The sequence below is a fragment of the Orbicella faveolata genome, unplaced genomic scaffold, assembly GCF_042242905.1.
Source record: "Orbicella faveolata isolate gen_17 unplaced genomic scaffold, um_ofav_v1 contig_35, whole genome shotgun sequence".
NCBI classification, from domain to species: domain Eukaryota; kingdom Metazoa; phylum Cnidaria; class Anthozoa; order Scleractinia; family Merulinidae; genus Orbicella; species Orbicella faveolata.
In genome coordinates this window covers 20,510,914-20,535,043 of record NW_028301564.1, presented here as the reverse complement: position 1 = coordinate 20,535,043, position 24,130 = coordinate 20,510,914, and the positions used below count along the sequence as shown (strand labels likewise).

The window sequence follows — 24,130 nt, the reverse complement described above, 5'->3', positions numbered from 1 at the left end:
TTCGCCCTCACTTCCGCTTCCGCAGTCTGGGTGCTAAATGCATGGTGGGTAAATTGTACTTATTGAGCATGCGTGGTACTAACACGTGTTCATATGATGTCACGACGGGCTCACGAAAAGAAATTTTTTCTACGGAATCGGGGACTTTTGACAGTGTTTAACTCAGTTTTTACGGACGCATAACTAACTGATCAATGCAAACTACTCGAGAACTACCAGAGGAAACATCTGGTGAATTTACTTCTCAGTTTTAGGCGGTATAACGCGAATTACCACGACGAATTCGCAGTCAAACGTCAAGAACTCTTCGGTCCCAGCCAGACGTAAGCGAGCGGCTTGCGGGAAAATGGCCATAAAATGTATGCATTCAGACCATTCAACCGCCGAAGACCAGCACAAATACCAGAAGATTCAGACCGAGGAAGTGCAAGGATGTAAAGACAATGAAGGTAAGCGACAGATTTACGAAATGTAGCCAACTTTGTGGTAATGTTTATTTATGATTTGTCAAAAACCGGGCTTAAGATCGTGAGCGGAAGTCCATACATTATCACAGTGATCGTGCAAATATCATTGTTATTCGTCCGCTTCATTTGACGATTCATCTTTTGTTTGATTAACTTTGTTAACATAAATGTTAACCCTTGTACTGACTTGTAGGCAATATCGATCAAATTAGAGGTTGTGTACTAGCCGGCATGTTCAGTTCACGTGCTATTAACAGTAGTTTTTAAAAAGTTTTATCCCTACTTTAGGTTGTACATGTTCTTTGCTTAAGTTAGACATTAAACTGAGCATGATACATATGCAAGATGGATTTCTCTTCAGAGTCCTCACTATGAACTGTTCTTAGTTACTCAGTTGTGATCAAAATTATGACTTGTTGTATAAGTCTTAAATATTGATCCATAATCTAGTTATGGTACGCATGTTCCACCTTGTTTATAAAGTTTAATGCCTTGTTTAGACTTAAGCATTTTACCGATGTACTGGAGTTTAATCTCCTAGGTAAATATTTTGCGAATGTAAACGCCAACTGATACCATGGTAAAAGCTGTGTGAGACTATAGAAGATTAACCGAGGTAAAAGTTCGATTTACCCTATGATCAGGCATGGTTTAGGTCAGTAACCAAGGTCGAGATGACAGATATATCCGCTTGCAGTCACATAGTATTTCACATCCAGTGGTGTCCAGATGGCGTCAGTCTCATTCGATCACGACAAGAATTGTTTTCGCTCTATGACATCTACGTATGAGTCATGGCAAAAGCAAAGACATTAATCCTTCTTTGCCAAATCCAAATGAACCACTCGGAATATATATTCAAACTTACCTTTAGCTCTAGGTATTCTGAAGTTCTCTTACCACCATTCTTCAACAAAATTTCTGTGTAAAAGGGTTTTAAACCAGAATTGGTTTCTTGTCTACAACCACGCGAGTCTAGCATGTCTTGTCTTCTGAAGAGCAATTTGAAACAAAATTGATCACTTTCGCCTCCGTTGACTTCCTGAGGTGCTACAAAAGTAAGTGATGCTGAAATCTTGAGTCCTAAATTTGCTGCTCAAGAACAAGAAACTAAAACATGGGGACTACAAGAGCCACAGCTTCTCTTTTGGATGCAGCCATTTTCTGCATGGATTTTGTACAATTTCTGTACAGTTTTACTAAGTTTTAGTCAGTAAATGCTTAACTTGCTAAACGCTTAAGTGTAAACACTGGGTAAGGTTATTTTTCTCTCTGATTACTCTTGTATATTTATCATGCCTATTTGGTGCAAGAATTTTTGGTCATGAAGCCATGCTTAATTTACAAGTGAATACCTGAAAGATCACATATGTGACCTTCCATAGGAAAACACGTCTTATCGAACATTTCAATTTGGGCCAAATGGTGTTTCAAATGCCCTCAAACGGTGTTTGCAAGGCGTTTGCAAAGGGTTTGCAAAGCGTTTGCAAAGGGTTTGGAAAAAGTTTGAAACGCTTTTAAAAGGGTTTGTAAAGCGTTTGAAAGGGTTTGGAAGGAGTTTGTAAAGCGTTTGAAAGCGTTTTAAAGGAGTTTGTAAAGCGTTTGAAAGGAGTTTGTAAACCTTTTGAAAGGAGTTTGTAAAGCGTTTGAAAAGAGTTTGCAAAGGGTTTGCAAAGCGTGTGCATGGGCTTTGCGAAGGGTTTGCAAAGAGTTTGAAATCGTTTGCCTAAGGGTTTTTATGCTAATAAAAGCCATCTTAGTTATAATTTTCATAAAACCTCAGTACGTTAAACCCTTCGGAGCGTTTTTATTCGGCTTCGGTGGCTTTGACAATCGGTCGTTTGCTTCTAATAGTGATCCCCTACGAAACTTCTGAGCGAGACACGGTCGAGATTCTGGCCCTAAAAATGTCTCGCTAATGAGCGAGACAGAACCTGACGATAGTCAGGCTGACAGGAGCGATAAAAATTGAACGATAAGGTCATTCATACATGCAACAATTCGTATGTTAATCAAACTTTCGGTGTGTTGATCTACTTAATTGTGACAATCATCTAGCTAAAGTTACAAGCTCACCTCAATGATCAAGCCTTAACTACTTCCATTTCTTGTGGTAGTAAGATTACACTAGCTGCATATTAACACGAAATCCCTTCATTTTAAAATTATCTCTTCAAGAACATCGAAACCCTTTCGGCACAAACACACCGCCATTACACATTCCATTCCAAATCACAGACATGGAAGAAGATTTTCTTCCTCCAGCAAAGAATGAGTTGATGTTTTCCCGACACAAACACAGCACAAAAAGAAGACACGATGAGATTTTCCGCTTTCAAAGAATCGGTCGAGTTCTCCAACAGGCGCAGAACTTGATATGTTTATTCAGCGTGGACCAATCAATTGAACTCTCGTATTATCCCAAATGACTTCAAGGTCAGATTTCAAGTTGCGTTGTCACGAAGTGGCCAAACAGTTTTTACCCTTTTACTGTTCTTCACGTGTATCAACACCCAAATCAGTTTAGAATAGTGGAAACTACCTAGACGAAAATGCCAAGGAGTTCTTTGGGGTACATTATGGGAAATTTGAAGCATATTGTACGGTACGTAGGAGCAGACGCAGACTTGTGGTGCGGCATGACATACCTTGGAGTTTTTCGTGCATTCTAAATACATTTCTGCACTTTCCCATCATACTGAATAACTATATATAAATCTTTTTATCTTGCTACTTATGTTAAAAGAACAGTTAATTACTGACCGTAAGGTATTGAAAACTAATCATTGCTAAGCGCGTTTTATTCCTTGCGGACTAGTTCCGCTGGTGCTCAAGAGAAGCGTTTGCCAAGGGTTTGCGAAGCGTTTGCAAAGGGTTTGCGAAAAGTTAGCAAAGGGTTTGTGAAGCATTTGAAAAGGGTTTGAGAAGCATTTGCAAAGGGTTTGAGAAGCGTTTGACACGCTTTGCAAACCGTTTGACAGGCATTTGCAAAGGGTTTGAAAAGCGTTTGAAATGCTTTCCAAGCGTTTGTAAGGAGTTTGCGAAGGGTTTGCAAAGCGTTTGAAAAGAGTTTGTGAAGCGTTTGAAACGCTGTCAGACCCCGTTTGTGAGGCGTTTCAAACGCCCTAAAAACGCTGTTTTCAATAAGACGTGTTTTCCTATGGAAGGTCACATATTTGAACTGCAGAGAAAGATATGAAGACATGATTGATCAGCACAGCTATACATACAACTTAAGCAGTCATGAAATTAAAGCCTGAAAAAAAATTCAGGCTTGAAAGGGACTTGAACCCGTGACCTCTGCGATACCGGTGCAGTGCTGTACTCATCACATTGCGAGTTCGTAATTTACCCATACACGTACATGTACAGTAGATGGTGAAGAGTACAAGGGAATATATGAAAGATCATATATTTTAACTGTGGAGAAAGATATGTAGACGTGATTGATCATTGCAGTTATACACACAACATAAGCAGTTGTCAAATTACTGCGCAGTGGCTTCATGGTTAGTGCGCTCGTCTCCGGATCGAGCAGTTCGGTGTTCCAGCCCTGGCCGGGGAAAATGTGTTGTGTTCTTGGGCAAGACACTTTACTCTCACAGTGTCTCTCCCCACCCAGGTGTATAAATGGGTACTGGCAAATTAAATGCTGGGGGTAACCAGTTCAGGAATCAAACAAAATTGAACCAAAAAAATTTTTATTTGAGAGTTTGTGAGAGTTTGATTGCATTTGGCTTATACTCCATTTCCCAAAACCCAGTTAAACCCAATCAAACTTCATGGGAAGTTCTAAACTACAGTTATCACGGAAAATATACAAGATTTTTTTAAACTACCGGTATTTCTTTATGTGATGTAAGAACAACCGAGAATTAAGTGAAATCAACTGTAGAAACAGAAATACCTGACAAATTGAGGTAAAGCGAGACTTAACATTAATGGTGTTATTATGATCCAGGTTAGTAATAGTAATTGGACTGAGTGGAGTACAATTCAAGGAAGGAATCAGGCAAACAATTTCAAAATCAGATGACCTCGAGGCCGATTTGAAATTAGGAGCACAATTACTTCCTGAATTGTATGGCACTAAGGTCCAGTTACTAATTACTCATATCAAAAACAAAATTTTGAAATTAAAACAAAGAACTTCTTTTGAGCAAGAAAGCGAGTAGCACTGTCCATCTCTAGGAAATGTCAAGAAGAAAGCCATTGAAGCATGTAATTGATGTGCAAATGACGAAGGTATCCGATTACAGGTATTTAATTGTAACTTGTTCAAATTGGATACTTGTAATTGGACACCCACTTGATTGCGCGCCAATTATGTGACAAATGGGTGTGCATAGCACTAATTACGATTGAGAATTTTGTTATAGATGTGATCAAGTGAGTAAATGGTGATAACAACGTCTAATACTTTCTCCTAGACGAGAATACATTGCAATACTTTGTAAGACCCCTAGAAAAAGGAAACAATCACCAGAAAAAACACATGTTTCCCAACCCTTGTTTCCTAATATTATATAACTCCCATTTTTAATCGATCATATTCCACCTTGAACCATCCAACTTATAAATCAACTCAATCAAAGTTTGATTGCATTTGATCGCTCTACATGTATGTTTGAGTGCCAAACCCAACTGGACCCAACTGCCCAATAATAAACTTTTGTTTTCTGAAATAATAATTACTATTTGACTTTTTTTTTCAGTATCGGCTAAGCCATTAGATGCACATAACCTGCTCCATTTGAAGCATGACTGGTTTGACAAGGTTGGTTGTTTGTGTTTGTCATACCTTTTTAGAGTTACTTCACCCTTGTAATGAAGAATACGTTTACACTGTACATGACACAAATTAATTACATACATGTACAGTACAAGGACAGAGCTTTCAAACCATATACTTAGCAATAAGATTATGAGCAAGAGATTTCTTTTACATATAGAAACCAGGAGCGATTATAACAATTATAATCGCTCTTGATTTCTATGGGCAACTATTAATGTTTTAGGGTGGTTTTCAATTGAGTGTTGAAAGTAATCAAGCAATTACTTTGGTTTTGGTTTTGGTTTTACCACGGTGTGAGATCGGCTGAGCAGCTTAATTGGTAAGTTATTGGTTTGGTTTTGGTTTTACGACCCTCAATTGAAAACTGCTCTAGTATCAATAAATCTACTAGTCCTTGAAACCTTTATCTAAATCCACTTTATGCATACTAGATACTTTGAAATAAAAAAAGAAGCTCAGCTGACATTTTGTTAACAGCCATACACTGTTGGCTACTCACTATCTACACCAGAAGAGATAGTGAGTATCTTAGCCAATAAGAAAACGACACTTGTAATAGAATGCATTTTATTGAATGAATTTTATTTTTGCTTGGGGATGTATACTAATTGTCTTTATGACATCCACGCTCACTCTCAGCCAATGCAATTCTACGGTCCTTTTTACCTAGGAACTGCAGTTGCTGATCATAGTTTTCTATTTTGTTCCTTTTAGGGAGACACCATTGTTATTCATTTGTATGTCAAAAATGTCAACCGACAACTCCTCAGTGTAATCCTTTTTGAAGATGAACTTCAAGTTAAATTTGCTACAAGGTTTGATTCACTTTTTCTTGCTTTACAGATTGTAACTGGCCTGTACGCATTGATTTTGTTGTTGCATTTGTGAATGTCATTCACTATTTTTCGGTAATATAAGTATGTGGAAATACATCTACATGAACATGCAATGCAAGTTTAAATTACTGTGGTTGTTTCCCATGCCAGTGGAGGGACCCTGTCATTCAAAGGTTGGGGTGCATGTCATGCCTTTTAGGGTTTAAAAACACTATTTGGGTACCTCTTAAGTACGGTTTTCAACCTAAGGTCCACAGTAGGAGTTTTTGCAGTACTTTTAAGGTACCTATTGAGCCGATACCTCTGAGGGGTGAAAAAAATTTCAAGCCACACCCACAAAACAGGAGGGTACCTCTTATGTGTTCTTTTCAAAATTTTTGATGAGCACCGCTTTCCTTGTTATATGGAAGTCTCCCCAGGGGTTGTTTGCCAGTTTAAATAAAGTTAGTTAGCAAACACGGTAAACTAAGTCACACACAATAATTATTTAGCTAGTACATGTAGCTGACATGAAGTCACAGAACGACAACTGGAAAAAACTTCAATCATTATACTGGGTGTAGCATACAGTCAGTCAGTCAATCTGTCTGTCTGTCTGACTGTCTGTCTGTCTATCGGTCCATCTGCCCCACTGTTGATTAGTCATTATAATGTGATTGATGCTGGTTTCTTTTTTTAGTAACAACTAAACTTATACATATATTGTTTGCATAGATGGTAACAAATGTAGATTATGTACTATGCATGTACATTTGAAAACGAAGTACATATAGTTTTGCGTTGATAAGAAAAATCCTTCGTCTAGAAATGTAAACTGAGGCTAAAGATCTTGATCATATTGTTGAATTCAAATTTGACACCACACCCATGTACATGCAAATTTTAACCCAGTAATAACTTGTAATAAATTTGTTTTTATGTATCAGGTTTTGTAATCTACTATAATATTGTATTCTGGTAGTTTCAAAAATTACCTTTTATTGTTAAATTGTCAAATTTATCTAATCATGCTGTGCTGTTGAATTGTATTTAGTCACAAGGAGTTCTTAAAGATGTATCCTGGTACATCAGAAAATACTCTGTTTTCATGGAATCTAAAACTAAGGTTTGCAGAATTTTGAATGCATTTGTGGGATACTTAAATCATACATGTAGATCGAGTCAAGTACATTTACCGTTCACATGTTCCAAATCACCAATGCTGTGTCTGGTAAAGTAATTATATGGTCCTATAATCCATCAAATATTTTTGCTCTCACATGATTGATCTAAACACGTCACATGATTGAATATGCCCCAGCTAAAAGTGGAGAATATCCAAGTGATATTCCCCAATTTTTAAAATTGTTTGTGTTACAAAAACTATTTGAAGGATACAAAGAAGATATTCATCTTTGAACATTTTTCCTGTTCCTCAAAGCTCACAGTTTTCCTTGAGCTAACAAGTGTATGCTCTCTGAAAACTATTCGCTTCCTGGAACAGGTAATGTCTGCGGGCAAATATCTGAGCATATTTTTGCATCAAATGGAGGCTATTGTTTTTATGTACTCACAATGTACAGTGTACTGTACAATCAGGAGTGAATTGAAACAGCTTTAAATTTTTCTTTAAATTAGAAATGAGCTCCCATGTAAACTGTAACTTGGTTCTTGGAGATTGAAGAGGTGTCTTAATTTTCTGCAATCACTATACATACTGTACAGTTACCAGTTACAGGGTGTTGCTTTAAATCTTAGCTACACTATGTATTCATAAACATGTGCATCTTGTATTTTATTTTGATGATCTTGTACCTTTGGTTTGCCAACAGGGGGAATGTAGACTTGGCAGAATCTAGCAGCCGGACAGCAAAAGCCTTTTTGGAGATATCATTAAAAAAGAAATCAACTGCCAGATGGGGTGGTTTAGAAAAACCGAAGAGGCCAGGTATGCAATGACCATTACGTATACAGCCTTGAGCCTTGAGTAAACAGAAGAGACAGTGCAATTGCCCAATGGTCGACTCTAATTTCATCAACAGACCATAAGAAAAAGCAGCAGCTCAATTGTGTTCATTTCTTGGCTTCAAAAACCCAGTTTGTTCAGTCACAGCTCACAGCTCATTGGACAAGTCCATATGAAGTCAGCCTGTCACTAATTGATTTACAGCCAACCACTTGGCAGTTTTTTCCCATTTTGACTCTGCACGGTATAGTGTTTCAGTTTATACATAAAAAATGGCAACCATAACTTGTGAAACCTCAAGCAAAATTAAATCTGCAAGTTGCTAGAGCAAATTTGTGTTTAGTATTGGAACACTGCTCAACAACATTGCAAAGCTGTGCTCTAAAGAACATCTGGTTTGATTGCTATTTCCATGCATTGGTCTGTTCCTCCATAGAGCTTTTTTGGTGTTATCTGTTCAATTATTTTAGGGCATCTGACAGGATGTGGTGGTGCGGATCTGCATAATTTGCTAACATCCGTACATTGTATCCTCCGAATAATTAGAGTTTTTTTCCGCATAAAACAGGAAAAGTGCTATGTATTAGTGGTGAAGCAGCTGCTTACCATCTCCACAATTGAAAATTCTGAAGAGATTGATTATTTTGAAGTTGTTTCTCTCCTAAAACAATGATAAAAACACGCCATTTCATTTGTGACGAATCTTTAACTTCCATGTACTTCAGCCAAAGAGCCTGGAAACTAGTTTTTCAGCGTCAGTTATGGATGTTCTAAGAACGCAATGTTCAACTAATTCTTTACCCAAAATTCCACTGGAAAACCTGTGTTAAATGATGAAATACCTGACAACAAATACTAGAAACAGATCAAGCATATGTCAAAGTTGGCGGGCGTGATGTTTAATGAGTTTATTCTATTAAGAGCATAAATTGTGGGCAAGACTTTGAAGTGCCTGTTGTTTCACTGTTGCTTGGTACATTGGAAAGGCTTTATTACACACTGTATCGATTTTGTTAACTGTTGAAATTTCCGCATAATTGACGCATTTTCTGCATTTTCCCCCGAAAACTTCTGCATAATTTGTGTTTTTTTTCCACACCCTGTCAGATGGCATGTTATGTTCATTTTGCACTAAATACAGGATGAGGTTATTGATTAACACTGATACTTTTTCTGGGTAATATTAGGTTGTAATGGAGAAAATTTATCAAGTGAAAGACCTTACAAGCAGCTGTTTAATTCTACAACTCCACAATCAGAACAGATACTTTCCAATGGAGTTCACGAGACTTCTAATGACACAGATGACTCTAAGATTACTTTGTCAATGGAATCAAAAACTTCTAATTCCAAAGTTGAGGATGAAAGAATTGGTACCATACCTGAGGTAAAGCTTCCTCCAGATGTTGCTTCTACATCAACTGCCATGGAAAATTCAGGAGATGTCTGTGGATCTCCTGACATGGAAAAAGCGAACTTGCAGTTTACAACTGAATGTATACCACAAGATGTTGACAGTGGTGGTATCAATGAAACAAGTGATTTGGAATCTCCTCTAGAATCTAAACCAGAGACAACATTAAATGACACGAGAACTACATTTCATGAATCTCAAAATGGACATATAAATTTAGAAATTCCAATAGAGTCTGCAGGTGTGGAAAAGGATCCGGAGTATCAAGGAAAGCATGCTATGGCGACCTCCACTGCGGAGAGTCTAACCACGTCATTTAGCACTTTGTCTACTACTGTACAACCAAGTACATCTACTTCAACCTTGCCTTCGGTTTCTTCATTTGACTCATCTTCAGCATCGGGAAGCCAAACAGCAATTCCACTGCCTCCACCTATCCCACCACCACCTCCTCCACACTCAGCGGTACGGGGATGTGGCGATGGCCAAATGAAGACGGGAGTGATGGGTGGAAGTAAAAGCAATGTCACTCACGTTCCATTCAGTGACGCCATCAAAGCTGCTGCATCTAAAGGTGCAGACATGGTTGGAAGTAGTTTTGATGATGAGGAAGATTCTGGTGAATGTGTCCATGTTGGTCTCACAGGCTTGGAGAATCTTGGAAACACCTGCTATCTGAACTCCATTATCCAGTGTTTGGCAAACACAAGACAGCTTAGAGACTTTTTTCTTGGTAAGTTTTAGCACTGACTACTGCCTAAGTGTGCTAATTGTGAGTTTTTCGAGAAGCCAGTTCCTTTTTGTGTGGTTGCTTTTTGTGCTTGCTATAAATGATTGCTCTACTTTGTACAGTGTAGTTTATGGTAGAATGAAAATGGCTGCATTTAGTTTTTGTACTGCTTGGGCCATGACTGCAGTCAGGCTGGCAGATTCTGTCCTTTGCTTGTCCGATGGCTAAGTGAAGTTTCTTGGGAAAATGTGTGATGAAATTTAATTTTCAGAAGCACTGTATATGAAAGATGAAATTTTGGGGGGCAAACGAGAATGGCTTAGGGGCTAGTAAATAGATACAAATTTATGGCTTGCCAGAAGGGCAAGCCTGGAAACACTCTGTGCATCCTACATGTACAGTGTACACAACAACTTTCAGTACATGTAAGATAATTTGCAGTTAGGATAGCTAAGAACCCGAAAAAACTATTTAAGCTAATTTTCTCTCAACTCAATTACACCCGTTTTCACATGCATAGGCAACATCTTTCGTCATGCTATGTTACCTGGCCTATGTCAAAAATGTAAGCAAAACCAACTTCTTTACAGTTGAACTTGAGCTTTAGTCATGAAAAATGGATTTATTTGACATCAGAACAAAGATAGGAGTGTCATAAAGTCATTCTGTAAGAGATAAATTGACTGTTTTGAATGTTTACATACATGTGCATCTTTTGGGTACTAAACGCAGTAGCGGCCCAAATGCTACCGGTAGTCACTATTGAGAGCTGATTGACCACACTCAAATTGTTTGAATTATCCACAATCTTCTTCAGCCGTTTGAGGTCAATAATATCATTTACATGTATTTGTCATTGTCAGTTTCACAATGTTTACTTAGCGTGTCGAAAGATGGTTGAAAGATGCTGCCTGTGCACATAACATTGAAAGTGGGTGTAATTTATGAATGTTGCATCAATTGCGATCGTACACGTTAATTTTAATCGTGGGCATCAAAACAGCAAATAATAGATTCAATTATTGTACTATGATATGTAGATGGTGAATGTCTTAGAACATTAATTTTGTTACTTACATGTACCTGATAACTCTAACCTTGCCATGGGTTATTCTGAATATCACAATAACTCCTTTTGTGACTGTCACCAAAAAAATTGCTTTCAGGTGATCAGTATCAAGATGACATCAACACAGAAAACCCACTGGGCACTGGAGGAAAGCTTGCTGTTATTTTTGCAAACTTAATGAGAAACCTGTGGACTGGAAAGGAGAGATCATTATCTCCATATAAACTGAAGGTGAGAATGCATGAGTGCAATTACTTTGTGATTTGCCAAACAGGTAAGAAAACTTTTTAATTTGTACTTTTGAATTTGAAACATTTGCTGCAAAGTGACAAATGCGCAAAAACGTTGTAGAGAAAAGACAGACATTTTGAGCTGTAGTTACTACATTATAAATGCACTTCTTGATTACATAAGGAATGCTTTATTTTGAATGAAATCAATTAATGTTAACTTTTATCATTTGCGTTGCAATGTAATCCAACATGAATGCAAGTCAATTTCGGGTAGAAAATACAAAAATGCCCAAAGTTGCCTCACATGCATGTCAGGTTATATTTTAACAGAATTGAGAGACAAGAGTTAACCTGGAAAGGGCTATGGTCAAAGCATTCCTTAACTGTACGCGTAACGTGTCTGCATTAGAGTTATGGTATCAAACTGCTGACACATACAGTTGACATGCACTGCGCTACAGTTACTTCCTTCTTTTATGTTCATTTACTTGAGTTTTTTATTATTAAATGTTTAGGGAATTGTTGGTGAAAAGGTCTGTCAGTTTAAAGGTTTTATGCAACAAGATGCACAAGAGTTTATGGCATTCTTATTGGATGGTCTGCATGAGGTAGGAATGTCTTAATTCTTTTTTTCTTCCAGGAGAAGTTTACAGTACACACATGTTTGTACACTCTGTACACATGTTTTAAAAACATCAATTTCTCAGATATACAATGTAGATGTTGGATTATGTAAAATGATGAAAAGTCGTTTCTGTTCTTGTCTTAAAGGCTGACAAAGAGCCAAGTGGAAATGAAACACTCTTTTATATTTGGAAGACTCCAAAATCATTTTTAACTGTTTTGTTTTTACATAATATTTAGGACCTCAACAGAATCAAGGAAAAACCTTACGTCGAGGAGGTTGAAGGAGCAGGGAAACCTGACGCTGAAGTAGCTAACGAGGCATGGAGGAGATACAAGAGTAGGAATGACTCGGTGATAGTAGACTTGTTCCAGGGGCAGTTGAAATCCAAACTCACTTGCCCAGTGTGTAACAAGGTAAGCCAGAGTTGCTTAATCGACTAAAAATCAGGGTCTATGAACCCTAGCTAACAAGTTGTATTTAAAGACAGCCTCTTATATGAATACAGCACGATGTGAACTACATTGTAAGGACACAAGGACACTTGAGGAACGAAATAAGAAACTTTAATCAACTTCTACACCGCATAGGCGTACATGTAGATTTAAGGGATGATTGCCTTATTAAGCTCACGTGAAATGGTCAGGATACATCTTTTTTAAACTGCTGGTTCTCCTGATGCTGCCCCCCTCCCCCCCCCCCCCCCCCCCCCCAACACACATAGTTGTATATAACATGTTAAAGGTTTCAGGTTGCAACTACAAGGTGTTTTCTTGACAAAGCTCATGTTTTCAGTTTGATAGTACCTAACATTTTAGGGTGTTTTAAGCAGTGGCAATTCAAAGGACAGTATTTAGTAAATAAATGAATTAACATTTTACTCTAAAGTGAATAAGTGTGTCTTTTTGTATCAGAGCTTTGTTCAAACTACAATACGAAAGGACAAATTTCAGTACTCCTGTTTATATAGATTATGATTTCAGTACAGTTTCCTGATCTAATATGGCTATTGTTTTCTCTCGTTTTCCTTTAGATTTCTATTAAATATGATCCTTTCATGAACCTGTCTGTTCCACTGCCCAAAGAACAGAAACTCTTGCCTGTGTATATTTTCTTCCGTGACTACAACAGAGTGCCCCTCAAGGTACATGTGTGTTCATAATCTACTTGTTAGTGCAGTGTACTCTTACTGATGTATAACATTGCAGACAGGTCTGTAATTCTACAGCCTTTGTTACAGTAAGATGGGACAATTTGCTTTTGGTTGGAATACAGTTGTTTTGAGTAAGGTTGTCCTGTAAAAGCATACACAACAATGCTGAAAGGTTCTTATACTATGTGTTATCATACATTAAACTCACTATCTCTTTTCTGATTGGTCAAAAGCGTACAGTGAATTTTCGAAATCAGCGCCTGTAACGTCCTCTCTGCAGATTATACAAAAATCATGTCAAGGACACTCAAGGTCACGGGTAATCATGTCAAGTTCGCGCGCTTCGTGTTGCTTGCCGTCAGTGAAGACGCAAATACATGACTTCCATTTTTTTCGTTCAATGTATAATAAGACAATTATTAGATTCGGTTTTTGTGATATCCAGAATAATCAAGGTTGAGGTAGGGGTTATCAGCCGAAGCCGAAGTGACATGCAGGTGATTTGTACAATGTGGATGAATGTAGTGGCTTTATGTTCCCAGCGTTCGAGAAGAATTTTTCCCTTTCTTTTTCCGTTGGTTTTAGCAGTTTCAGTGGCGGATCTAGGGGAGGGGACGGGAGGGAGGCTGCCCCCCCCCCTTATGTTGGGTGAAAAAAGAAGAAATGACTGAAGGAAAAAAAGCACCCCTCCCCCCCCCCCCCCCCCCCTCTTAGCCCAAAGTCTGGATCCGCCACTGAGTTTGACACAAGTTTTGGTGCCCGTATGAATCTCTAGCTTCTCGTATCATTCTTATGTAAAATAGATCTTAAGAATTTAGTGAAACAAGTGTACAGTCATGTACATGTAATTCGTGTAAACATTTTGCTGTTAGAACGGTTTTCAATTGAGCGTTAGGCAGTTACTTTGGTTTTGGTTTTGGTTTTACCCCGGTTTGAGATTGGCTGTGTATTCTAATCGGTAAGTTATTGGTTTGGCTTTGGTTTTATGACACTCAATTGAATACTGCTCTATAATGATTATAGATTGGTGTGAAAGTAACTCAAGATGCAAACGTTGAGCAACTGATGGCTGCTGTGGAGAGAATTGCTGGAATTCAGTTCGAAAATGTAAGAGACTAGCCATTTTACTGCTGTTAACTAAGCTGTAGTTAGGTACCATGTTATAAATTTAACTTGTATATCAAAGGTAAAAGGGCTACTCCTGGGTGGCGACCAAAACATTAGCAAAGAAACCATGTGTACTGAAGGTGTAAAGGAATGATAATAATGACGACGACGGCGACGATGATGATGATGATGATGATGATAATGACGATGACGATGATGATGATGACGATAATGACGATGACGATGATGACGACGATGACGATGACGATGATGACGATGATGATGATGACGATGACGATGGCGATGATGACGATGACGATTACAAAAAAAGCATCGTTTTTGTTGTGTCAGAGATATCCTGAGTATTATACTGAACATTGCCATTTCAAAGTACTTAAATAATTGAGTACATTTTCTACATGTACATTGCCAAATTGCGTGAGATACAGTACATGCACCATTCCATGTTTTAACACAGTACATGTATTTTTGCATTGTTTCTCTCAGATGAGGGTGTATGAAGTGTTCCATGGCAAATTCCATCGAGCATTTGACCGAGGGTGCAGCCTGTCATCTGTGGCTCCAACAGACATCATGGTTGTGTAAGTATCGACTGAATACAGCAACATGTAGCAAGTGAAGTCAGATTTTCTTCACGTGTTAAGCTTCTTCCTGCACATGTACATGTTTTGTACCTATTTTACTTGATACTGTGCGTTTCCCTTGAGTAATAAAGTGGCGGTATTTTCCGCTCTTGTGGAGAAAGTCTCTTTTAGGTGATTCCACTGAATTGCATTTCATATGCTTCCAGCGCATGATTCCCACGTCTTTTTGAGTTTCGCTAATTCTGTTTCTGTGATTGTTTGTCCACAGTTATGAAGTGCTCAATCAAGAGGAGGCAGGTGAACAAGTCTATGAAGTACCAATCATACAGGTGCGATAACAGTAACGTTAATTGTTTGTAAAAGTGTCATAGCGATGGATATAAGAAAGCAAGTTTTTGAGAGGTAGTTGACTGCATGTATTTTGTACTATCACATAGTGGTTTAATGGGGTTTAATGGCATTTCAACGACGCAAACTTTTTTGTTCTCGAAGAGTACAGAAAGATTTTTATGGAGATATCTTACTTTAGCATTTGGCTGAAATCTTGCGGTTAAATCGTGCACTGATTATCGGATCTGAAGGTCTCAGTGATGTTGCTGCATACAGTGATAATGATTTGCAGACCGGCATGAAAACTTTCTTAACTTGATATAAGGTTTTTTTTTTTTTCGTGGTGAAAATTTGCGGTGAAAGTTTTCCTTGTAACCGAAATCCTACTCTTTTGGGATCGGACATGAGTGCAACATATTTTATCTAAGTATCAAGTATCCTACAGCATGCTGTCACGTGGATTGTTTAGCTAGTTTAATCAAGCGTTGGATTTTATTAACTGTAGAGAACAGTATGTCCACGTGTGCTTCCTGGTCACTGTGCTAGCTGTTACAAACGTCCTGCACCTGGTGAACTCCTCCGTAGATGCACACAGTGTTGGGGAATAGGATACTGTAACCAGTAAGTACAAAAACCGTACTGTGTCTTTGCGTTACTTTGTCTTTGCGTTACTGTGTCTTTGTGTTACTGTTGCTGTAACGAGTGTGTGTGTGTGTGTGTGTGCCAAATTTGGTGCTTTCTTCCAGTCGGTAACGATTTTTTTCCCTAAACCACCACACTAGACGTCTCGTTGCAAGTTTTATTTCTTTTCCGGAAAAGATCCTAGTAAATGGTTTGTCGCTCTGCGACATTATTTTTGTCCACCTCGTTTTGTCAAGCGACACGTACGCGTAGAGCGACTGTTCGGCTTGCAAACTACTGTCTGGCGTTTCTCATGTAGCGCCTTGTATACCGTGAGAAAAATGAGCGAGGCGCGCTCAATTTCCTCACGCTATGCGATCGCTTGGCTCTCCTCAAGGGAGAAGATCTCAAGGGAGGAAATCTCAGAGGCTGGTAGTCAGACAATTATTTTTCGTTTTCTCTCATTTATTTATTTATTTATTTATTTATTTGTTTATTTATTTGTTTGTTTGTTTGTTTGTTTATTTATTTATTTATTTGTTTGTTTATTTATTTATTTTTTCGTTTTCTATTTGCAGGGAATGCCAGAAGGGACACTGGGCGACTCACAAGAGAAGCTGTAAAAGAGTTCCCCAGCCCATCGGAATTCCTTTTGTGATCAGCGTTCCCGCCTCTAAGGCAACCTTCAAACAACTGCAAAAGATGGCTGAAGAGTATGCCAAGTAAGTTTAATCAACAGGCTTTCCTGAACTTTGGGGTCGATTATCTGTCGCTGTTTGGGAAGGAACAAGTTCAGACTCTAGAGTGTGACGGAATTGAGGCTGTTAGAATGCGTTACATACAATGTAGGGTAATGTACGTCATCCTTGTTGACAGGAAAGCGTGCTGGAGACGAAATGCTTGCAATGCTTGCGACGCTTAGGAGGGCTAATACTTTAAGGTCATTTCATCAGCATGCGTTATAGTGAACATTACTTTTCCTCTCGTTCTACCTGCTATTCATCCAGGTCCCGCTCGTCGCCCGCGCGCTTTTTCGATCGTCCCCACTGACCGAGAGCCTGGAACAGGCTAACAACACCTCGCCTTGCTGTACCTTAATAGAGAAGGGAGTTTCGAGTAATTTTTTCTTCTTTTTTTGCAGATATTCCGTAATTGTAAAGCCTGGGGACAGCCCAAAGGAAAATTCTGCAAGCAAAGGTGAAACATCCTCTGAGGCAGAAAGCATATCCTCTGGTGAGTCTCACCCATGGTGAAAGAAAACACAAGCCCAGCGTGAAAATACTGTATTGCAGTTCTATAGCCTAGCCGGTCTTTTTTGTGGCAAAACTGAAATTTTCTTGCCTTACATCTCAACCTCTTAGTTAGCGGTACATACAATTTCAAGTGAGTCCGCGTTATAATCTTAGATGTTACTGCATGTATGCAACAAAAAGTGTCCTGTCAGGCTCAAGCTTCAGATTATCAGTGTCAAGTGTATGTCGTCTGTTGGTCACGGGTATTTCTCGCGCATGTCTTGTGTGTGTAGTCGTTGATTAATCCAGTTGTCTTTATCTTATCCTCAGGCGTCACTTGTGTAGTGGGTCCCAGTTTCCCCAAATTTTACATCAAACCTGTCACAGCTTATGGCGATGCTATCATTGGACAAGACGGGAATCGTCTCTCAGAAGGTATTTTTCTTTTTAACTCGGTGAACTGTTCTTAAGAAGACATCTTTTGCGTTGCTTTACCATTAACATAGCAAGGAAGATCTAAACATTCCAACTGAAAACAAAAATCTTTTTCTTTTCTTTTTTTTTTTTTTTGTTGTGACAGACACCAAACCACTGGTGCTGGAAGGCAAGTTTTTGTCCATTGACTGGAGAAATCATCCTCGATCGCAAGAGTTTGTCGCCGTGGAGGAAAAAGATTTAGTATGTTTTGACAGCAGGCTCTATTTCCGATATTAAGATACTGATGGCATTAGAGAGGTTAAGCATGATGTTACGGCAAACGGCAAACTGCAAAAATTTCCTCCGATTTTGTTTTCTTTTCCTTTAATCCTAAAATCAATTCCACACAAGAATAGAAAAAAAAAAAAACTCCTATTGACAGGAAACACAGACAATCGCACTTAATTGTACACATGGCTAAAAACTCGACGGCAAAAAGTTTAATTTTTGCCGTTTTCCGTAACGTCATGCTTGACCTCTCTATTAGCTAAGCTCTGCTTTAGACTTTTTATCCTATGTATCCTTCTCTTGCCATTGCTCAAGGATGCAAAATGTTGTAACGCGCGCGGAGCGTGAGGTCTCGCGGCAAATTTCAGACAACATGCGCAAGGCGAGCGGAGTCCCAGTCACAAGTCTACTTTGTGAGAGATATGAAGAAAAAACAACAACAACACCCATGACAGCGTGTGGTCTTGTTAGTGCAGTGAGTGTTATCGTGAGAGATAAGTTGTCTTTATCGTCATGATCAAAAATGATAGAAGGAGGATGGAAACTGCACCTGACTGTTTTCACTTTCCAATCGCGTGACGTCGATGTCACGTCAGGCAATCGCTGTTCCAGTCACACTGTTGAATTTTCCTATATTCTCGAGTAAACGCGGGATGTTGGGATCGATAATAGGTAAAGGTTAAGTCAGCACACGAACCAAGTAGCCCATCAGGCCGGAGCTTATGCCGGTTATTGTAGCATGAAGCGACTTGGAGTATTTCTACTCCCCCCTAGATGGGATGCTAGTTCACGCACAGGGTTACCCCCAGCAGTAAATTTACCAGTACACGTTTATACACCTGGGTGGAGACAGGCACTGTGAGAGTAAAGTGTCTTGCCCAAGAACACGACACAATATTAATGTCCCCGGCCAGGGCTCGAACCCGGACCTCTCATTCCAGAGTCGAGCGCACTAAACGTAAGGTCACTGCTCCTTCCGGTTCGATAATGTCTATTATCCATTAACCTTGCTTATTTGTCTTGCAGGAGTGCGAAGAACATCCCTCTTACAAATCTGGAACGGTTACAGGTGAATATTGGCCTGGTTTCTTGATGACTATTGACGTTTTTATTGTTATTTTTTTCTTGTATACATAACAATATGCTCTGATGTACATGAGTGGCTCACCTGTCTTCTGTTCAATCTCTAGAGTCATACAGTTGTTCATTAAAAGAGTGCTTAGAGCTGTTCACTGAACCCGAGACATTGAGTGAGAATGATGCTTGGTAAGCTCTCTTGGTTCTTGATCAAAGTTTGCTGTTCAGCTAATAATTTCATGACGATGAGGTTTAACAGCACGTGGTATGCAACCATATTTTTGTTTTGTCCTATCAAAATCTGATGATGACTTAGTCCGACCCTACCATTTAGATAGACTGTAAGGAACAAGTCAAGCGAGCTTGCCTGTGGTATGGGAATTCTTTTCCCTGTGCTCGTGATTTATGGTTTTGCCTCTGACTTGTAGGTACTGTCCCGAGTGCAAGGCTCATCGCGAGGCTACCAAGCAGCTGTCAGTATGGCGTCTACCGGAAATCCTGATTATTCATCTCAAGAGATTCTCATTTAGGAACATCCTGTTTAAAGACAAGATTACCAAACTCGTTGATTTTCCGTTAAGGTTAGTGTCCTGTATTGTTAGGCGATAGAATTTTGCTCCTTTGGTGGTTTGTGTGACATTCAATTTGATTACTCGGTTTTGAGTAGCGCCATGAAGGGCGTAATTGTTGAAATTAAGATGGCCGCCATGTTTGTTTTTAGATTATAATGCAAATTGAGCACGTGATTTCTGAGCGGGGTTCGACAAATTTGAACTGGTTTCCTTTCTTTCTGATAATGTTTTCGTTGCCATCTTGTAAAAGAAGATATTCTAAGTTTTGGGCAATGTCGGTGCTTTTATAAAAAAAAAAACCACAACAAACCTGAAAAAACTAAACAAACATGCAAACGTCTTACGAGTTGTCTTGTTTGCCCCTGTAAAGTGGTGTTTTGTGAATAGGGCGTGTTGGACTTTTCACTCAATGGATGTAATGAATTGTATCATCTGACTTTTTCACCTTTTTTTTAGGGGCCTAGACATGTCTCGCTTCACTCCGGGTAAAGATGACAAAGAGGGATCCTTGTATGATTTGTTTGCTGTGGCTAATCACAGTGGCACTGTCAACTTCGGTCATTATACCGCATTTGGCAGACTAGCGGAGGCAGACCAAACTATTGACCAACTAAAACAAGATGGCCTTGGTATGTATAACGACTATAACTCATTGCGGTTGTTTGTCTTTGTTTTGTATTGATGTTCAGAAAATAGACCAAAGAAAATACGCGCGCTGATTGGTTTAAAATCGTGTTTCTATAACTCGACAGAAACACAGAACTAGCATGAGCTGTTGACGAAATGATGGCGCGAGCAAAGAAAATTTACACTTTGATGATTAAAGTAAACAAGTTGTTTTCTGTTTTTTTCGTCGCGGTGTTTTCCGAAAGAAATAGAAAACATGTTCACCATGTTTCTATCGAGTTTAAGTACAAATCTACTAGCGTTCTATCACGAATGCTGTTCTCTGGTTGGCTTCGCTACTCAATATTTATTCTGTGGTAGATAGGGAATGGCGTAGCAGTGTGCGCTTGTTAACAAAATGACGGCCGCTTCTTGGCATTTTCGAAGTGTCTGTGAAAAGGATTTAGATAACGTTTTGGACGACTAGTAGATTTATACTAAAACAATTACATTCGCTCTCGATTTCTATGCGATGGAAATCTCGAACTCATAATCTAATTGCTTAGTAGAAACACTCGTGGAACTGAGTTTGGGAGAACTCGAAAAAGTTGTGGAAACACTCGCCTGTCGGCTCGTGTTACCACAGCATTTCTCGGTCTCCCAAACTTCCACTCGTATTTCTGTTTAACAAATAGAGTCCATTTTGCCTTGCGTCTGTTCAGTAATAGATTACAGGTGACGTCAAAATGTGGTAAGAAGTAAAAAAGTGGCACACGAGGCGGTAGCCAAGTGTGTCACTGATGTTCTTACCACATTTTGACGTTTTCTGTGATCTGTTACTGAACAGACGCACGGCAACATGGAATCTATTTGTTTTATATAATAAGGGAACAAACTATACAAAAAAGCTTGGTTATGTCAAAATCTTTCAACATGACAACGAAACCCCGGCCCTTGCCCACTTTGACAAACACGAAAATAGCAATTTGACGTAATCTGTTGTCTATACAATCGAAGCAAACTCAAAGACTTGTCAAACTTGAATCGAAAGTCGCTTCTTTTAGAATAGAAAACTTACAGGGAAAGCAGAATCGAACTACGAAAGTTACAAATCTTAAATATCTTTTTCAACATCAAAAATAGGACCCGGATAGTAGAAAGCACTTGCTCGATTTCATCTTTAACCCACAGGATGGCGTTACTTTGACGACAGGCATGTCACGGAGACCTCGGAGGAGCGCATTGTGTCAAAATACGCCTATGTATTGTTCTACAAGAGGCGGCCGGGAGTAACTGGCTTGGTGAAACAACCAGCCGCTCAAGAACTAACTCAACAACCTGTAGAAACAAGAAAACCAAGCCTCGAGGATGTGGACGAGAATGAATTAGATTGAAATATAACGTAATTGTATATTGTGTAAATACTTTGCATTGAACTTAAATAGTGCTATAAATATTTTGCTGGTTACGTAGTATAGAGGCAGGAATAGGCCATTTTCCGAGTTACCATTTTGCCTGTTTTTCTATGCGACACCTCGTGCAAAATATCGTAATAAAAATGGGTTTGATATCCATGAAAATGAACATGCAGGTGAAACAGATTTTCATATGCATGAAATCGCAGTAAGGCTCGTTTTGGCGCAGAGGCAAAGGGAAACAGGGAAATGGCCCATGTCATGGGCAACCTCAAGACTCTTTACATTTCTACCAATCAGGAGGTTAGTTGGTAACTTAGATTCGATAACCAGCCGTATAGTTCTAGAAAATGAGTACGTGCTTCCCTCTCCAAACTACACCTTATTCTGAGGAAGAAAAAGAGACAGGACTCGAGAGAGCCTGGGATGACTACCCTCTGGTGATACGTTTCAGCAGTTGAGAAGTGAATAGGCTTTTTTCGAGTTGCCTTTTGCCTCTGTGTCAAAACGAGTCTTGGTGTGAAACTATTCATATGAAAATGTGTTTCCCCTACAGGTTCATTTTCATATGAAAGGTTTTGCACGCGGACTCGTTTTGAAACCGAGGTACAAGGTAACTCGGAAATGGCCTATTGTGCACGCGAAAACCTCGTGAGGTTGTTTCTAGATGAATGTCTGATTGGCTGAGAAAAAAGCTGTCGCGCTTTAAATTGTTTATACGAAAATATCCATCAACCTACTGATCTAACTTAGTGAAAGCACAGGAAAAGTAACCCGGCTGGTTTATTTGCATTCTGATTGGTCGAGAGAAAAGCTGCCTTATAAGGTGTGTGTTTTTTAAGCGAACAATAGAAGTAGGACGCCCAGTTTTTTTAAAGGAGATACTACTTTTTTTCGCTGTTTATGTTTCGGTTTTCACAGCTAGGAGTTGTATTGTAGGCAGCAGTTGCATTGCAGCTTTCGAGAATTTTTAATTTAAGGGAAGATTGTTTAATGCATTTGGCCTTGTTTGATGAATGCCTTAAGCTTCAACAGTTCAATTTATAGCTTAGTTATTAATTTTGTTTCAATATAAAGATGAGACCTCTTTTAAAAAATATTATAGGTAACCATACTTCTTTTTTTACCTGGTGAATAAGAAAAATTCCTTGGGTTGTTGGTAGTAATTTTTGGATTTCCCATCTTCTTGTAACTGTAAACAGTTGTTTAATATCTCTGACTTGAAGACTGAATCTTGACCTTTTTCTGATCAGCTTTTTGCTGACAATCCATTTCAGACGTGAAAAGACTAGGCCTCCTTTACATTAATGACTAATTTAAATCTGGAACATCACGTTCTTTCAAAATTTCAATTTTAATTTCTTTCAATGTCGATCAATTTCTCGTTTGTCTAGTTTGGAGTCTCTTTTTTCTGGGAGTTGCGATCTCCTTAGAACTACTAGAAGACACTAAATTAGAGATATTTAAACTAAGAACACCTAAACGAAACATGATAGAAAATCAGTAAAAGTACGTAACATTTATAGTTTAAGGTTAGAGTCTAGGGTATTGTGTTTGTTGTTTATTTATTTATTTTTTATTTTTTGGTTTCTGGTTTTCTTTTTCTTTTTTTCTTCTCTACTTTCTTGGCATCTCTACCTGCTAGTATTTCACGCCCATTATAGGTGAATCATTCTCTAATATCAATGTCCTTTTTTATTTGCGTTTATCCCTAAAAATTCACCCGACAACAAATAAAACGGGCAGTATAGTGACGCCGCGTTTCGATACGTTCCAGTGAAAAGTGGTAGAAACCTGCAACTACTTCAAAGTTACGACATCCACGAATGTTTACATGTCCCCGATATGTAACACATTAAAATGAGGGGCAAAAATTCTGGCAAGGTGCCACTGAAACCAGAATTCTTTTCTTATTTTCTCTTGGTCAAACCGAACTTCCTGTGTATATTTTAAACTAACTTTATTGGGAATTTATGTGACTAAAATGATTGGATATATGAAAACGGTGTTAATAAAAATAGAGCGTTCCTCTGAAGCACATGAGCTACAAACTGTGCCTTCATGGCTCCAAAAGGTCTAAAACACCACGCCAAAACAAAAACAAAAACAAAAAGCAGCAACAACAACAACAACAACAAAAACCGAAAAATATAGAGCAGAGTTCACGCAAGGAAAGATAATAGCTAGTGGAGGATACGAAGAGTTAGCCTGCAGGCGTAAACGGGCCGGGGAGTGGAGAGGGTGGAAGCAAAAAAACGCTTTGCTTCCCCCCCCCCCCCCCTCCCCGGTTTAACGCCTGTCACGCAGAGTGCGAAGACTCGTTCGTTTGAATTGTCTATTACCGTCTCCTTTGGAGGAAAACACGCCCATGCCAGGGTGAAATTTCATCAATACCCCTTTCACAAATTTAGTCATAGGTGTATTCCTGGCCCAGCTTAGCAGACATAACCCAACAAGAACTATGAAAAGCGCACCAAAAGTGATAAAGTTTACGTTCAAACGGTGCTATACGGCGAATGTGGGAATAATCGAGTAAGGATTAAGGGTTTCAAAACAAATCACCGATGGCGCACTCTTTTTCTACTGAAGTGAG

The 24,130-nt window shown here is 38.9% G+C and overlaps 1 protein-coding gene across 1 annotated transcript; it reads left to right on the top strand.

Moving 5' to 3' along the window:
- The first annotated feature begins 97 nt into the window (after positions 1 to 97).
- On the top strand, positions 98 to 23,572 carry LOC110051472 (ubiquitin carboxyl-terminal hydrolase 19-like). The gene is made up of 23 exons (XM_089272702.1): positions 98 to 449; positions 5,183 to 5,244; positions 5,977 to 6,077; positions 7,132 to 7,203; positions 7,910 to 8,025; positions 9,231 to 10,190; positions 11,354 to 11,487; positions 12,005 to 12,097; positions 12,354 to 12,530; positions 13,148 to 13,258; positions 14,291 to 14,374; positions 14,882 to 14,976; positions 15,248 to 15,308; positions 15,815 to 15,930; positions 16,509 to 16,652; positions 17,072 to 17,163; positions 17,493 to 17,597; positions 17,743 to 17,840; positions 18,894 to 18,936; positions 19,058 to 19,133; positions 19,373 to 19,525; positions 19,973 to 20,145; positions 21,314 to 23,572. Exons 1-23 carry the CDS (start codon positions 347 to 349, stop codon positions 21,514 to 21,516), a joined length of 3,372 nt encoding a protein of 1,123 aa, XP_089128828.1. The 5' UTR covers positions 98 to 346; the 3' UTR covers positions 21,517 to 23,572.
- The last annotated feature ends 558 nt before the right edge of the window (positions 23,573 to 24,130 follow it).